General features: G+C 35.3%; 1 protein-coding gene across 1 annotated transcript; it reads left to right on the forward strand.

The window, feature by feature from the left end:
- Positions 1 to 6,698: 6,698 nt before the first annotated feature.
- Positions 6,699 to 18,228, forward strand: LOC142337858 (sorting nexin-27-like). Its single transcript, XM_075387452.1, has 3 exons — positions 6,699 to 7,060; positions 7,336 to 7,788; positions 17,107 to 18,228. Exons 1-3 carry the CDS (start codon positions 6,747 to 6,749, stop codon positions 18,011 to 18,013), a joined length of 1,674 nt encoding a protein of 557 aa, XP_075243567.1. The 5' UTR covers positions 6,699 to 6,746; the 3' UTR covers positions 18,014 to 18,228.
- The last annotated feature ends 349 nt before the right edge of the window (positions 18,229 to 18,577 follow it).

Below are 18,577 nucleotides of genomic sequence, written 5' to 3' on the forward strand. Positions count from 1 at the left end.
ATGCAAAATGAAATCTTTATGAGATCACTAAGACAACAGAAATTTTTCTTAAACAAGATAGCCATCACTGCCATTGTTTCACCTCAAAAATTTCTAAAAATGCTTATTTCTTTTTGTTCTGTAAAAAAAGATTTTTTTCGCACGTATATTTCCCAATTTTGAAGAATTGTTTTAAAAATACGAGAAAACAATCAACATTGAGCTAATACCGAATCTTGTAAAAGATCCCAAAAAGTACCAAATAAACTTCTCGTTGCCTTCATTGCCTATAGGACAGCGTGGCCGAGATATGTTTCATGCTGTAGGCGTTGTTAACGAATACGAACGATATGTTCAATTCTCATATCCTTTACCCATCTGCACGCCCAATAGTCGTAAATGAAACAAAAAGGGAAAAAGTTTGATACCAATTGGGAAAAGACAACAGTTAACAGCCAATTGAAATAGAATGCAACTTACTTGCATGACTTAGCTAGAGAAAAATGAGAATCAAGCTCTCTTATCGCAATGACGTTGAAAGAACACTATTTTGAACCAGCGAAAAGCAAATTTAATGGCAATGCCATTCGCTCTTGTTGTGACAAAGTAAAGATGCCTTCAATATGAGTAATAATGAAATTTTCACGTTGGCACATCTTCTTTACCGAAAGGAGGACACAGCTATATGAGACGTAGTAAAGTTCTCGATTCCTTTTCAAATTCGTTATGCGGTGTCTGTCACGATGTTGATATTGAACTTCATTTTCAGCCGTTACAAGGTGGAAAATTAGCTCTTAATTGAATGACAACTAATGATGAGGCACAATTAGACATCAAATCTAGCGGATTTTGGGTATCCAGGATCAACAAAACACACTTTGAAGTAAAACTTTTCAAAACCCGCTAGCAAAAAGCTGCCACAAAAGCAGTAACGAACTTTCATTAACCTGCAAAAAAGAACAAATGTGATCAAAGTGATGTGAGAAAACTACGTTTCGTTTGCTTCTTTTTGCTTGCACTGGTGTAGCTGTCCCATCACTTTCGAAACACAGAAACTTTTCCTCGAAAAGAAAACAGCTATCCTGAATCATATAGTATTAGTTCCGATGCAAAGAAATTGGCTTTTGAAAATCAAATGTTATTCTGATACATGTCAATTGAAAATTTTGTAATTAATAACAAATAAAAGATAAAAACATTTAGGAATGAAAGCAGAGAAAATTGAAAAGGTTGAAAAGATATTTTTGTTTTAAGTGTAAATAAAATTTTGTAAATATAATTTTAAATGTAAATAATTTCAGAAAATTGTTGCTACTTTATTTAACTTTTGTCGCAGAATCTGACAGCCTGAGTCAACGACAAGTTTCAATTTTTTGTAATTTTTTTTTTCATTAGTGAGATCAGTAGTAGTGAAGTCAGCAGTGCTCCAAAACCTTCATTCTTTGAACCGATTTAGATTTTAAATGACAATCCTTTCTTCTCGGCAAAATCACTTCCCTATCCCTAACTATGGTAGCCAACCAGTGTTCAAACCCGCCAATAAAATTCTAATTATTCATATAATAATGTTAAAAGCATGAGCTCAGAAAAATCTAAAACAACAGACAGACAGCATTAGGACACAGATAATGACAAAAGTAGATGAGACAAGATAACAACTTTTTATTTGAGCACAGAATCAATTGAGGCGTCAAAAACTCACTGCAGCCTAAGTGTCTTTGAGCTTCGAAGACAGAAGACAAATCTCTTTAGGAGAGCAAAACTGATTTTCGTCCTTAGAATTCCCTCCCGGTACTCGTCGCGCATTTTTTGTTGGGGTTTCAGTTTTCGATGTAGATCGCTTCAATTGCCATTTGTTTTTCAACCCCGACATGCATCGAAATTGTACCTTACAATTTTGTGAGCTGAACCACAATATTCAACGAGGTGTTGTCCCAACAGGGAATCTTTCTTTTGATGTAAAGGAAGTTCTGGTGTACAATTATCGGCTTCTTTGGCCAGCATAGAGGGAATTGCATCAATCCTTTGTAACTTGCGGGTTCCTAATTTTATCTTTGTTAAAAATGATTTGAATATCACACAATTTTTTCAGACTACTCGCAAAAATTTGAGGGATGTTTCTTCTGTATTGAACAAAAAACAGATTTAAGCTCATTTTTGTTAAAACTGTTAATTGTTTTGAGATGTTTATTTTTTGGGGGTCTTGCTGTAACCTTTTCTTTTGTGCCTATTTTATCCAACCTCTCGTTAACAATACTGGAAGAGCACTCAGTTGGATACTGATTTTCAGTCCAGACGTCCATCGTAGATGACGGTTTTGTATTCAGACGTCATCACCTATATTATGGCAAAAATAAGTTTCGCGCTCTTGCGTAATTCCATTTTCTGACTACGTGGTTCACGTTCACGCTCCTTTTGCCGGGGCCCTACAGTAGAAGCCTCAATAGGAACGGTTGTTGAAGGCGGAAGGCTGCTGTCCTAGTTGTCTTAATAAATTTGTTTGAAATACTCATTACATTTCACATAATGATTTCTGATTCTCATATCTATTTTGTTGGTATTTCTGCTCTCCGTCTTGCTCGCTCTCAATGCATTAACTGTTGTCTACTGTCATGATTCATAAATGTATATAGGTGTTGACTTGCCGCCACGAGTTTGACCGGGTACTCTTTTAGGGGAGGGACTCTCGACTTTTTAATGGAACTCCATCCTCTGCATTGGAGGCTCTAGGACTCTAAGGCGGCGCGAGGTTGTTGATGCTTCAATGAGAGCTGTCGTTGAATAAGGGAGGCTGTAGGTTTGACTCATTTACTTTGGCCATTATTTCTTTGTTTTCAATAGTTGTCTATCTTCTGTTTTACTTTTTCGCTACTAATGTTTGTATGTAGTGTTTTCATTTCGTTGATAATTTTAAAAAAATATAAAATGCTTTATAAAGATGTAGTGCTTGGAGGGCCCCGAACCAGCCAATATTCACCCAATGTTTGGGAAAGGCATTTCCTAATTTGTTTTTTTAGTGCACTCATTCAAGCAAATCCTATATATTAAATGCATGACATTTTATAAGGCACCGTGTTCAACGAAAGGCGAAAATGCATGTTTAAGAGGCCTCTGAAGAGCATGTTTAAGAACTATCGAAGCGCATGTTTAAGAGCTCTCGAGAAGCATGGTTAAGAGGGCAGATTGTGAGAGGTCAATGACCGAAAAAATTGCTCTTGTAAAAGGTCAATGTCCGAAAAAGGGGAGACCGCAAAAGAGTCATTGACCTAAATGCAAAAAGAGTCAATGACCGATAATCCAACTGCCAAAAGGTTTACGCGCCGCAAAGAAAAAAGGGATGCAAGAAAAGTCTTGCCCCGAAAAAATGTCAATTAGAAATAGATCCAAAAAGAACGTATTGCTATTTTTGGCCTTTATTTGATTTCGTTTAATTCGTCGACAATATGTTGGTTGCGAAAATATGAGGTTAAATTACTTTATTTAATTGCTCTCAAACGAAGTGTGTAGCAATCATATTATTTTTTTGTCTGACCCATGACTTTTCGTCCTTAAAAACGGTATAAACAGGTAGCGCCCAGGGGCGTTAAGTTTCATTAAAAGCCCTTAATTGCACTTAGTAGTCCTTCAAGTACATAGCGTGTTGTAGCTACTGTGAAGGTGAAGACCGTAGTTTAAGGGTAAAAGGTCATTTTAGGAGTTTTCAGCCCACAATGTAATTTTTCGTGTTTTTTCGTCATCTTTCGAATTTTTTGTTGGACCAGTCTAAAACAGGCTGGCTATAGTTGATTAAGGTTTTTTGCAAGGCATGAGTACTTTTTGTGACCATTTTAACAGCTATCTGATTTGGTATTTCAAACAAAATTTTTATTATTTCAAACAAAATTTTTATACTAATTTTCATAGTTTTCAAGTTTTGAAAATTTTTGTCATTTTTTGAGTTTTTAAGCTCTAGTTGTCAACAAAACTCCTCTAGGGTTTGATAATAGATTACTGCGAGGTTTCTAGTGGCAATGGATTTGTTTTCAACATTTTTAAAATCACGAATTCTAGCTTTTTCCTGGCAAACTTGCAGTTTTGACATTGTTATCATTCAAATTCAATTTTTGTAATTTTTTGTTCAATTTTAGGTTTCTCCAGCCTCAAGAGCCAGAGAACCTCCTCTAGGGTTTGATAATAGGTTACTGCACAGTTTCTGGATGTAATAGAATGTTTTTCATGATTCTAATTCTCACCAATTTTACTTCATATTTTACTCCGATTTTTACTTCTTTACACGAATTTTAGCTGTTTTTTTTTTCACAAAACTTGCAGTATTTAATTTTTTTGACCTTCATTGTCATTATTCAGGTGTGTTTCAGTCTCATGGGTCAGAAAACCTCCTATAGGGTTTAATTATAAGTTACTGAACATTTTTTGTTGGCCAGGGAATAGTTCTCATCTTTTTAATATCACAAATTTTCTCGATTTTTTTTGTAAAACTTGCTATTTTTTTCAGGTTTTGTGATCTTTTGTCATTTCTCAGGTTTCTCCAGGCTCAAGAGCCAGGGAACCTTATCTTGGTTTTGATAATAGCTTAGTGCATAGTTTCTAGATGTAATTTTTTCAAGTTTGAAAATTTTTGAATCTTTGATTTTTTCCGGGCGCAGGGACCTCCTAAGGTTTGATAATAAGCTACTGCATAGGTTCTAGAAATAATGGAATGGTTATCATTACTTAAATGACTGGAAAATAGACTGGACTTAGCAATTTTTTGATAAAATTTAAGGTTTTTCAATTTTTTCAAAATTATTATCATGTTCCAAGTTTATGGATCTTTGAGTCATAGAAACTATTTAAGGCTTGAAATGGGGATAATTGATAGTTTCATGAGACCTTGAAAATGTGCTGAAGATTTTATTATCACGAATGGTAGAAAGATCCTGTCAAAATTTGCAATTTTTTCAAAAAAAAAAATTTGAATAGTTTTGCCCTGTTCTGAGTTTAACGATCATTACTGGCCAACGAAACTGTCTTGCAGATGGCTTTTATGACAAAACTCAGAGACAAAAACTGGTTTTTTGAAAGTTTTTCAACTGCGAAATAAGAATTTTTTTTCATATTTTGAACTTCTCAATTTCTATATGATTTAATTATTAATTAGGCTAGAAAACTTTATAAGTTGCGGAGTCGGATCTCCTCATGAAAAATATTCCTCTCTCTCTCTGCCGGTTGGGGTTTCTTTCCTTCTCTTTCTCGTTCACGTTTTATCTGTCACACTTATCTCAAATGATTTAGCAATTATATTAATCATGTTGGTCTTTTTATGCCTTTTTTTCGCTTGACCGATTTTTTGTGAGACCCATTTGACTTTTCGTCCTCAGAAACGAGATAAACAGGTAGCGCCCAGTGATTGTTATGTTCTCTTAAAGCATTTCAGCTCATTAGTCAACAAGATTTTTAATCACAGAAACTGCTTTGGAGACATACGGTATGAAGTGCGCTTCTTAGAAATTGAAGATCTGGATTATTGATATACTTGTTTGCATTTGTATTCACGATGTTCTTCACATTTTCAAGCACCATTGTTACTTTCGAAAGTCAGGTGGAATATGCTTAAAGTTAAAGTTTATCAGAAGGTCCGATATTGCTTTAAGATGCTTGAAGTTTTTAGCTTACCGCCTACGCAGGTTGGATTTATCCCGCTACTTCTTTTCGAGGGCGTTTCTTTGGATCTTAGTCGGATGTTTCGTTTTCATCAAAACATAACACAAAAGGTCTTGAAAATTTTTTAGATTGCTTTTACGGACCTGCTAGTATGCCTTTAAAAGAGAGCAACAGAAATTGCTGCCCGGAACTGTTTTTGTCATTGCTATTAAATAGAATTTTGAACATTTTTTCGAAATTGTTTAAACAAACTAGTTAGGGAATTTGTAGTCTCTAAATTTGAAAACTGAAAATCGCCTCTTTTGTCAATAGGAGGCAATTTTCGTGATGCTCGAGGAGTCCATTTTTAAGCTTTTACTGAATTCTGTGACAAGAGACACCTGGATCTCATTAACATTAGAACTTATCAACATCAGAGACACAGTTGGATTGAAGAAAAGAATTATTAATCTTAGCGGGAGTTGTTTTGAAGAAAAGTTTTCCGAACGAATTATCTGTTCGTGGCAGGTATTCTGTGATTGTCAAAATTGTAGAAATAAGTGGACATTATTTGAAAAACTGCGACCAAGGAAGCCCTTCAGCCTAGGCAGTAAATGCAAAAACAAGAGGTAATAAGGTTGGTTTCTGTATATTTGCGTTTGGCTGCTGTACAACTTTGCAGGCGCAGACCTGGAGGAATGTACTTTGTTAATTGCAAGACTTGAATTTCAGAATTTCATTATGAATAGTATTGACAAAAGTTGTAACGAGAGTAAGTGGCTATACGAAAAATGTTTCAATGCGTGGTTTGCGGATCATTTTCTACGCAACTCTCCTGAAAATGATCCTTGTTCTCAACAGTTTGCCAATTACCAGTCTTGTCTGGCTCCAAAACTGAAGGAACTGGGTATCAATTCCCACGCAGACGTTAACGAAACATTGAAACAAAGAGTTTTGGAGGTAGTTGACAAAGCAGAAAGATGATACAATTTTTATTTGACATTTGTAAATAGATAATATAAACATATATATTTTTTAATTTTTATTATATAGCTGTTGCACGTTTGATCGCTAAATTACCTTTTTCTATAAATTAACTCTCAAGAGATATGATTCTAGTCTCAACTTTCAGATAAACTTTTTGTATGGCAGAATTTCTGCCGCAAGTTCAAACAGGACCGCGCGATGTCGTAATCGAGAAAGGTGACGCTGGTTTTGGCTTCAACGTAAGAGGTCAAGTCAGCGCTGGAGGTCAACTCAAATCAATTAATGGCGTCTTATATCCTCCTCTCCAGCATGTAAGCATGGTGATGCACCAGGGAGCCGCAGATGTTGCAGGGGTGAGAAAGGGCGATCGAATCATCGCCGTTAACGGAATTGATGTACAGGGAGCAGAACACAGACATGTTGTGGATCTTATCAAAGGAGGAGGTCCAAAACTAACGTTAACTCTTATCAGGCAAGTTCTCTTTTCAAGACATATGTTTAGCAGTTTTAACTCTTGTTAAGGGAGTGGTCCAATGAGTAATTATTTCGATATAATGTGTTCAGCTCTTTTTTGCGATAAATAATGGCATTTTGATACGTTTGCAGACTAATCCACCCCCCCCCCCCCCACTCACCCTCGTTGAATCGAAATTGGGTATTTGAATTAAATTTATTGATATTTGTCATTATATAAGATAGTTGTTTCTCAATTGATAATTCATTAATTTCATAATATTTGGTATTTAGTGTAACTCGACAGACACATGAGCGCCTGGAGCCCTCCGATGAAAACCTTTCAACGGTCGGTTACCATGGCGATTACGGAGATGTAAAGTACGTTCCAATAAGCATACCATCGTGCGAACTTGTTGTTACTCCTGGCGAAAAATTCTACGTATTCAAAATCCATTACGACGATAATTACATCTGTTCTCGCCGATACAGCGAGTTTGTCGATCTACACAACGCTTTGAAAGCTGAGTTTTGTGACTACAAATTCCCGAAGCTGCCTGGAAAATGGCCATTTCAAATGAATGAGTCGCAAATTGAGCAAAGGCGCAGAGGATTGGAGAATTATCTGCAGAAAACAATTTGTGAGAGGGTAATCGCTGAGTTTGAAGTGATGCAAGATTTTGTGGCTCTGGAATCAAGTTCATCAGTCGATGATTTACCTGTTAATAAACAGAGTCCACAACCAAGGTAAGATTTTGATATTTTGCTTTCATTGTTATATTACTTAAGCAATTGGAGTACTCTAGTTGCTACTCAGAACTAAAATTTGGCGTTTAGTGCGTTTTTATGGAAACTTATTCACCCTCGACTTTTGACAAAAATGAACCGTCAAAATTAATCTGTCAAAATGATCCGTCAAAAAATCCTGACAAAAATCTACAATCATAAGTGGTCTCTGAAGGCTTCGTGTTCCGGAATCACTTGAGTATCCTCAACGGCGAAACTCCCTCTTCTGATAATTTTCTTTTTGCACAATTTGACAATTGCACAATTTCTAAGAGTTTTCAAAATTTTTTCATATCAATTTCATGCACAATAGTATGCAAAATGATTTTTAATTCCTCTCGTACAAAGTTCAAAGCAATTATTGCAAACGTGTCTTTTTTTAATGCCAAATTTTTACATTTTCCGTGTCATTATTTCACTCCAAATATTACTAGTGGTATATAATAACCTCAAATATTAACCTTGCATAAATACAACAGAAATTTGTTTCACTATAAATATCTAATTTAAGCCTAGTAATGAATGTTAATGTAATTTGGGTTTTTTTTCAAGTAGCTTCCTTTGAAAGCTCGAATGCTTGTGGACAGATGACATTATGTCGTCTCTAAATAAATATGATTCATGGTATTCCAAATATTAGGCTTGTGGTAGCAGAATCCTTCGGCTGTTCCAGTCATTTGAACTTTTTCTGTTTATGGTAAGAGCAGTACTTGGAAAACACTCAAGCTGCTTCCTTGAAATGCTTCGCTACTGGGTTTCCTTGAAATGCTTCGCTACAGGGTCTATTCATGAAAGGTTCTTTTCAGTACCGGCCTTTTCAGTAGTGGTTTTTGTGAGATCTGATTTGCTCACTTGGAATTTTTAGTTGCAGAAATAAATTTGAGGCATTTCTAATTAAAGTCAATCAATAGATGGGCGCTTTTTTCATGTTTCAATTCAAACTATTACTAGTGGCCTTTAATAGGCTCCAACAGCATCATTTTAAGTCCCTAAGTGAAGTCTTACGCTGAAGCAGTCCGAAAGTGACCTATCCATTGCTTGTTAATTGCTCTCAAACGAAGTTTGTAGCAATTATATTAGTCCTGTCGGTCTTTTTTTAATGCGATTTTTCGCTTGACCGATTTTTCGTCTGCCGCTTTTGACTTTTCGTCCTCAAAAACGGGATAAACAGGTAGCGCCCAGCGGGCATTAAGTGCTCTTAGAGCCTTTCAGCTCTGTTTCAGCTCAAACTGTTTTGGAGACTTAAACTTATGGTGTGAAGAGCGGTTCTTAGAGGTTGAAGACACCCCCACTGTTGACCCCCCCCCCACTATTGCCCCCACCTCCCACCACGTTGTTGCCCCCCACCCCACTGTTGCCCACCCCCGCCTTTCCCATCAGCCCCCGGTGCACCCCCCCCCCGGCGGCTACTGACGAACAACTGATCGCTAAAAACGCGCAATTTTATACTAATTTTCACAATTTTTAAGTTTTTTAATAGCCGCACAGCGATAGCTGGGTCTATTATTGGCCTTCTCTTTTATTTGGTTTTTTTTATTTCGTCGTCATGATTTTTGTTACGACCATATGACGTCACAGCCACTTTTTGTTCATTCGTTCATACAATTTCAACTGAATTGCATATGTGACGTCATTTTTCGCTCTTAGTGGAGCGAGTTTTTTTGTTCATGCGCGTGATTAAATTTTTGGTCACACTTGACTTACCTCACTCTGAAAAATGACTTCCTCACTTTGAAATTGACTTTTATTTACTTTAATTCAAAGAGATTAGGTCAAATGGGTGTGAGTCTCTCTAAATGAAGGTTATTTGAGATCAGCTAATAGAGGCAGCAATAACTTATACAGATTTTTAATTAAAAGTATAACAGATCAGCCTTCAATGAAAAGACGAATTTTTTTGGTCTGTCTTTTTTACTGTTTTTTTTTAGACTGCCGATCTACGAATCTATTGCGGCTATTTTCTGGCAATCTGCCAGATATGTTTGAAAATTTTTGTCATTTTCTTTGAGTTTTTTAGGTCCTAGGTGTCAAAGAACCTCCTCTAAGAGTTTTATAGAAGGTTACTGCATAGTTACTCCCTACCACTTTTTAACATCACGAAATTTAGCGTTTTCTTGACAAAACGTGCAATTTTTTTTTTATCTTTTTGACATTTATTTTTCATTATTCACGTCTTTCCAGACGCAGGGCCAGAAAACGTCCTCAAGGATTTGATAATAAGTTACTGAAGAATTTTTTTTGCCATGGATTAGTTTTCAATTTTTGAATGACAAATTTTAGCATTTTTTTTTAAAAACTTGCATTTTTTGAAAGTTTTTGTCAGTTTTTTGGTTTCTCAAGCCTCAAAGGCCGATGAACCTCCTCTAGTGTTTGAAAATAGGTCACTGTATATCTTCCAATTGTAATGGAATGCTTTTCAAGATTTCAACACCTCGAATTTTAGCATATTTTTTTTAAATTTGCTATTTTTTGATGTTTATTGTCATTATTCAGGTTTTTCAGCCTAACAGAAAACCTCCGTTAGGATTTGACAATAAACTACTGGGAAAGGTTTTTTAGTCATGGATTAGTTTTCAACTTTTATTATCACAATTTGTAGCAGTTTTTTATGCAACTTGCAATTTTGAAGTTTTTTGAAATTTTGATTGTCATTTCTTAGGCTTGTCCAGCCTCAAGAGCATCATAACCTCCTCTAAGACTTTATAATAGATTGGCAAAAAGTTTTTACCGTACATGGGATGGTTTTCAACACTTTAACATCACAAGTTTAAGCAATTTTTTGATAAAGTTTTTTTCAATTTTTTTTTGAAAATTTTGTCATTTTTTAGGTTTCTCCAGCCTCAAGAGCCAAGCAACCTCCTATTAGGTTTCGTTATAGGTCATTTCATAGCTTCTAGATGTAATGGGATGTTTTTCAAAATTTAAATATCAGCAATTTCTAGAAAATGTTTGCAAATTTTTTCAAGTTTTTTGAATCTTTGAGTTTTTGTTATTTTTTCTGGCACCAGGGTCATAGGGATCTTCTCCAAGTCTTGATAATAAGCTGTCGCATAGTTTTTAGAACTAATGGAATGGGTATCGATTTTTAACGGCTCAAGCTTTAGCAGTTTTTTGATAAATTTTAATTTTTTTCAAGTTTTCAGAAAATTATCATGTTCCAAGTTTATGGTTCTTTTTGAGCCAGTGAACCTATTTAAAACTTGAAATAGGGATATTGGATAGTTTATTGAGACAATGATTTGGTTTTGAAGAATTTAATATCTTTATTTTTATCAACATTTGTTAAAATTTGCGACTGTTTTCAAAATTTTTGACTTTTTTTCCTTTTCCGAGTTTAACGATCATTACTGGCCAACGAGGCTTTTAAAGTCTTGCAGATAGGTTACTTGACAAAACTCCAGAGACAAAAAATAGTTTTGAACATTTTCACTGCAAAATCTGAAAGCTTTTTTTTTAATTTTGCAATATTTTGGTAATTTTTTAAATATCAGTTTTTTATTTGATTTGTTTACTAACAGGGCTAGAAAACTAAAAGTTGCATAGTCGAATCAAGTTAGAGCTAGACTCACTGAGCCGTGGCTAGCTACTGACGAAGACAACCACTCGCCGGTCGTTTGAGAGCAATTCGCCAGACGTTAGTCGGTTATGTTTATGTTTGTTCAGTTACAATCCGAACAACTTGATTTTGATTTTGGCGCTGTCTGTTACTATATCAGTCATGGAATAATTCCACTTAGTACATTCCACTTATGGATTTTGGTGTTGTTTTTCAGTTGTGTTTTTATTGCAGCCAAAGGAAGTGTGTGGTAAAGCGAGGTATTGTTCCTGATAAAGTAGGTTTTTATCGAGGACAACCCTCCGGGTGGGTTGCTGAATTCCTTAGGCTTTTTTGTATGGAGATGTCGTGACACAGTAAAGTCAATTGCATTAGCCGTTATAATGACACCGAATCAGTAAAAAGACCGAGAGAGCAAGTAATTGAGAAAGCAAAAAATGTTCTCATGCTCAAATAGCCTCATGTTTATAAAACTGTTTTAAATCTGGCTCGGCAGTTGCGCATTTGGATCGAGGACTTTTAGTTATAGGTTTGATTTTCACCTGAAAGGCTTTTTGTACTGCTCTTCAGCAACTTCAGCGGCCTAGACTGAAGTTTGACAATAAAATTTTTGACAATCCTGAAATTTTATTAATAGCCGCCCTCATCTTCTCAGCCGTCTATTATAGCGCTCCTATTTTTTTTACAATTCGAAGTATTTGAATTGTATTGGTGCGCTGTGTTTTTTTTAAGACGTGTTCACGCATTTTTCAATGACTTTGATCTTTGAAAATGGGATAAACAGTTAAAGCCCAGCGGGCATCAAGTTTCATTAGAGGCTCAGAGTGGGCTTTAGTAGTCCTTCAAATGCTTATAGTGGTGCAGCTGCTGGGATGGCCTTAATTTAAGGTTTAAAGGACATTTTTAGGAGTTTTTGGGCTCCAAATGGTACAATTTTTCATGTTTATTGTAATTTTTTGTTTTGATTAGTCTTAGGTTGTAGTCTTAGTCTTAGTTATTAAAAGTTGATGAAGGCCTTTTGCGAGTCAAAATTGCTTGTTATGACCATTTTATGAGCTATATGTTTTGGTACTACAAACACGCAAAATTATACTAATTTTTGCAATTTTTTTCAGGTTTTTTGAAAATTTTTGACATTTTTTTGAGTTTTTTAGAGGTGTCAAGAAACCTCCTTTAGGGTTTGATAAAGGGTTTGATGATAGATTGCTGCATAGTTTCTAGTGGTAATGGAATGGTTTTTCAACTTTTTGCCATCATGAATTTCGGCATTTTTTGACAAAACTTGCATTTTTTTTCACATTTTTTGACATTTATTACCATTATTCAAGTTGTTTGAATCCCAGGGGCCAGAAAACCTCATCGGGGGTTAGATAATAAGCTACTGAAAAATTTTTATTTGCCATGGAATAGGTTTCAACTTTTGAATCACAAATTTTAGCTATTTTCTTTGACAAAATTTGCATTTTTCAGGTTTTTAAAAATATTAGTCATTTTTTCAGTTTTGCCAGCTTCAGGGACCAGGCAATCTCCTTTGAGGTTTGTTAATAGGGCACTACATAGTTTCTAGTAACAATAGAATAGTTTTTAACATTTTAATGTCTCGAGTTTTAGCATTTTTTGGATAAAATCTGCAATTTTTTTAAGGCTTCCAAAAGTTTTCGTCAGTTTTTGATATTCGTTCATTCTCAAGTGCGAGAAAACATTTCACGTTCTGAGAAAACGTTACTGCATGGTTTTTAGTTTCAATGGGTTTGTTTTCAACAATTTAACTTTCGACTTTTAGAATTTTTTGGTAAAATTTGCAATTTTTTGACGTTTTTTCAAAACTTTGAATTTTGTTTGTTTTTTTTCTTGCCTCAGTAGCCGGGTAACCTCATCCAGGGTTTGATAGTATGTTATTAAATAGTTGCTTTTGGCTTTCAACATTTTAATAGAAATAGAACAAATTTTTTTTTTGAAGTTTGAAATTTTTTCTGGAAATTATTGCCTATCGATCTATGAGCCAATGAGTTTTTTAAAGCTTGGAATTTTAAAGCTCGCGATAAAAATATCTTCAGACACAGAAATGATTCTGAAGATATTTATATCACGATTTTCTGCAACATTTCCTTATTTGCAATTGATTTTTTTCTAAATTTTTTGTTCATTTTCGAGTTAATCGATCTTCAAGGGCCAATGAATATTTTTCAGGTGTTGCAGATATAATACTTGGCAGATTTCAGAAAAAAAAATTGGTTTTGAACATATTTTTGGAAGAGGTGTTTTTAAAGCGAAAAAAATTTTGCCTTAGGTTTAAAAGCTTCAAGAGTTTTAGCAATGAGTATATTTTTGTTTAGTTTTGATTCTTTTAATTTCTCAATTTTTTGATGATTTTGTTTGTGTTCTGGCTGGCATTTTTCAATTGATCTGCTGGTCAGTTAGAGGACGTCTGAGTTTTTCATTCAATTCTTTGAATTGTGTTTCAGGTCTTGTCCTGCTATGTTTGTTTACTTCGTCGAACAAAAAAATGTTTCGCTTTACCTCATTTTGCCGCTTTTTCAACATTTTGCGTAAAATCTTTTTGACTTCTCTAGGTTAGTTTCTCTCGTCTCTCATTCTGCTAAAAGTGATTATGAACATCAGTTGCTCAGCAAAGAATTTCGAAATGAACAGAGTCAGTATAAAAAATAGAAGTCAGAAATGGAAGCGGGATAAACCCATAAAGCCCAATTTTAGATGCCCGCTATTTGAACCTCGTTCCTATAAGTCTTAATTACCATCTCTAATGCTTATTGGTATTGATAGTAGACCATGTAGCCTCTCTCCAAGAAACAGAAGTATGTTCAACTACGAAATGCCATCAAATGAAATGGACTTAGAAAATGTTTTTGTACAAAAATCTTTTTATTTGTACAAAAATCTTTTCAAAAATCTATTCTTTCAATCCCAATCATGCTTGTTGGAATCAACGGCGGCTATTTTCCGGCAATCTGTAGGGTATGTTTAATTTCTCTCCAACGAAGTTAGAATCAATCATTGGAAAAGCTTCTGTATTTTTGTTTGACCGCTTTTTCAACAGAATTTTTTCGATTTCAGTTCTCGGGAGACTTATTCACGCTCGACTTCTTGATTTTTGCGTGACCTAATCTGGTCTTCAGAAATTAAGTCTCTTGCTTAAATAAATTGGATTGTAATATCAGGTTTTAGAAGACCCTGACAGCCAAGTGGTTGTTATTTCGGTCTATTACCTCTTAAGTGTGGGGTTCGAACGCCTCCTTGGACCGCATTTTTTTGCACCCATTAAAAATTTCTGGGCTACAGCCCCCTCTCAATTAAATTGCCCTGGTTGTCTTTCGAGAGAAATTTGTCTGAAGTTTGTCGGTTTATATTTTTATTCATTTTTAGAGGAATTTTGTTCAAAGAGTTCTAACGTCGACAATGGCAGCGGGTCGATATTGTCATCTCTTTGTTGCGGTTCAATGTTAATGTTCGGTGTCTTTGTTTCCAGCTAAATTTTATAAGACTTGAAGACGAGCAATGGGTTTCTGGTTTCTTGAAAGGTGAGTTAGCAAAGAAACCGAAAGTTCAGTGAGTGAATAATGTTTGAAAGTGTTGTTTCAGAGAAAAAAAAAGGCAGAGAAAAGAGTGCTTTTTTGTTCATCCCTTCTTTTCAGGCAGAGCGAGAAATCTAGGTGGAATATTTTTTGTTCAGGTGCGGTTTTCTTGAATTTTAGTTTCGAGTTTTTCATGCTCTCAAAAAAGTTATTGTAGACCAATGTAACGATATTTATTCTTCTTTGATAGCGTGGACAAGCTTTTGATATTTAAAAGGAGTTTTACGCTGAATTGACGGTTTTCCAAATATATAGGGATTATCAGGCTATTTTAGCAATGTTATGCTAATTTTATAGGTTTGTTGTCTTAATTTTTAACTGAATTGAAGTCTAGTGCTCCTTAACATTATATTTTACAAATTAAATAAGATTTTTTTGTGGTGCAAAATGTTACTTTTAAAAAACATTCGAAGAAAGTTGAAAAATTTGTAAATATTTTTTCTTTCTCATTTTTCAGAGATACTTGCGAGCTTATTATGGCTTGCATACTCATAGTCTTGATTACATGAATCTAAGCATTTCGCTTTTATGCGTGCTGGTACTATATTAAAAAGTAATTGCGATTTTCTATTTTGGTATATTTACTTTTTGGCTAACTTATCTTTGTTATTTGAAAAGATTTTCATTTCCTCTGCTTTCATGCGTTTGGCCTATCGATAGTATTTTTTTAAAGGCTATGTTTTTCGGCGAAGTCGAATTCGAGTCGTTGCGGGATTTCTTCTGCCCCCCCCCCCCCGCCCTCGTGACGTCTTACATTATCACTTGCAAAATTCAGGCCCAATTGACCCAGCTTGCTGTTTTAAAGCAATTGATCCGACCACTGTTGGTTATGTTTCTCTCTCTGGCTTGGGTTTTTGTCAATTCTTTTGATAATTGACTTCTCCCAAAGCTGTTCTGGATATCACTTGCTGCTATAAATCGTCTTTGTGCTGTGTTTCGTAATTTAGGATGTATAAATCATTGTAAACAATTATTATGTTTAGTTTTATTATAATATTATTTACAGCCGCCTCAGCTTCTCAGCCGGCTATTACAGCACACCTTAATTTTTACAATTCAAACAATTTGAATTGTTTTGGGGCGCTCATTTTTTTTTTACTTTTTAAGATCTGTTCACACATTTTCATGATTTTTAAAGTCAAATTGGAGTAGTGATTTTGGTCACGCAGAAACAGGAGGCGGAGCGAAAAAGCGAGTGGTTTTGACGGCGTGAATTTTTTGGTCTAATTTTAAAGTAGAGTGAGAAAACGGTATTTGAACGAAAATTCGCTTTCTCGCTAAAGGTTTTTGTTGTTCACATGCGGCAATTTCACTTTCAGTTTTACTATTTTTTCGATTTTTTAGATAGGATTTTTCTTCTAAATGGTTTTCCCAGTCCATTCGTAGTTCATTCTAGGCCTATCTTTTTGTTTGAACCCTATTTCCATTTCTCGCTATTGGTTTTTTGTTCATATGTGGCAATTTTCTGTTCTTTTAAATTTGATCTGTTTTTTTTAGAAATGTTTTTCGCAATTCACTCATAGTCCCTTCTAGGTCTAGTTTTTGTGTTTAGTCAATGAGAATTCTTCGAATTTTACGTCAGGACTTGCCCTGCTATGTTTTTTCTTCGTACTAAAATTTTTTTTGCTTTACTTTAGTTCACAGCTTGTTCAACATTTTGCGTGAAATCTATTTGACGTCTCTATGCTAGTTTCACTATTCTCTCATTCTGCGAAAATTGTTTTTAGACAGCAGTTGCTCAGTAAAGCAATTCAAATTAAACAGAGTCAGTGTCAAAAAACGAAATCTGAAATAGAAAGGGATAAACCCATAAAGCCCAATTTTAGATGGCCGTTACTCCAACTTTGTTCTTAGTTACCATCTCTAATGCTTATTGGTAATGATACTGGCCCGTGTGTCGTCTCACTACGAAACAGGTGTATGTTCAAATTGTTTGTGTGCAAAAATCATTTTTTTCGTTTTTCTTCTTTCAATCCCAATCTTGGTTATGGGAATCAACGGCGGCTATTTTCCGGCAATCTGTCGGGTATGCAAAAGTTAGACTTAATAAATAGACCTCGGATTTAATCTACAAACAACTAAGAAAACCTAATGTTGTTTGACCTACACCTAATTTTGTTTGATCTTCAGAACTCAGACCTTTGACTCAACCCAACCACAAAATGGCCTCAAACAAGAACCGCGATTCGAAAGCCCATCACTGTCGGTTCCGACAGCCGAGCCTCGGATGTCAAAACCCAAGCCACTATTTGAACAACCCAAAGTAACTGTCTTTACTAACCTGCCCGGCGATTTGAGCAAAATAAGTATTGCACACGATGAATGTGCGGACATCGAACAACTTGTTTCGTTCACACTCAACGCCCTCAAAATCCCGTCTCAAAAGTTATCTTCATATTTTGGTATATTTTTCCTTCACGACTCCGAAGCAAACTCAAAATTTTACCTCCGCTTACCGAGTGTCATGGAAATGAGCTCGCTTAAGCGAAAAGCTGCCGACCAACTTTATCTCCGAAAGACGGTTTATTCGCGAAAATTGGAAAAGGAACTATGTGATGATCATCCGACTTTTTGCAACTTCGTTTTTCACCAAGCGAAAGCAGATTTGAAAGCGGGCATTATTCCCGTCGAGGCCGAAGATTTAAGACAAAAATTGACCGAAAGTTTCAAATCGAAAAACGTCTCGGATACCATTGAGATTCTGCATACGATTCCGGCTTACAACTCGGTGACGTTCCCGCATTGTTCAAGCAATGTCCAAAAGGAGAACTTGATCAAGTTGAGCGTCGATGAGAAAGCTGTGTACCTGCGAGTTTGTGATCAAAACGGAACAAATTTGGACTTCGAATGCGTAACTTGTGCTTGGGAAACAGTTACTACGTGGTCTGTTGAAAACGAGGGGGCTGTTTTCTCGTTTGACTTCACGCGACCCAATGGAAAAGTGAAAAGCGTGAAACTTCATTCGGAATTGGCCGAACAGATGTCGAGTTGCTTGGACGAAGTTTCAGCGGAGAGAAAGCGACTGAACATTGTTTGAAATGAGTTGATTATAATGTATGAATGAATGTATGAGTTAATTCTTGTCAAATGAGAGGCACAATTTGTAATAGTGCTATGTATTTTTATTATTCATAAATTGTAGAATTACACTTTCATGCTGACATCTAAATGGATTCTAATTATGTCACTAATATAATTTCATCATTCAGAATTTTGGAAAATAATTTTTGAGTAATTAATTTTTCTAAGCCCTTCTTTTTAGTGAAAACTCAGCAGTTGTTTTGAATAAGAAATCGTAATTTCATCCCAGTTAAATAGAAATACAAAAAGGGCGTACACTGAAGCAGTGAATCCTTATAATTAGAAGCTTCTTCTGACATCTCTTTAGAAATCACTGATTTTGACGCTCACAATAAATATTTTTCAGTTAATTAAAAAAATATCTCCCATTTTTTTTTTGGGGGGGGGGGGGTGTCCGGGAATGTTGGTTAGCAGGGAGCATTTAGTTACGAGCCAGGTGAACGGTGTTAAGGTGGCTTAAATTTGTTATAATGAAGCGTTTGAACTCGGCAGCAATTAGATAGCAAAATACTTAATTTGG

This window comes from Convolutriloba macropyga, chromosome 4 (assembly GCF_964194025.1).
Source record: "Convolutriloba macropyga chromosome 4, txConMacr16.3, whole genome shotgun sequence".
NCBI lineage: Eukaryota > Metazoa > Xenacoelomorpha > Acoela > Convolutidae > Convolutriloba > Convolutriloba macropyga.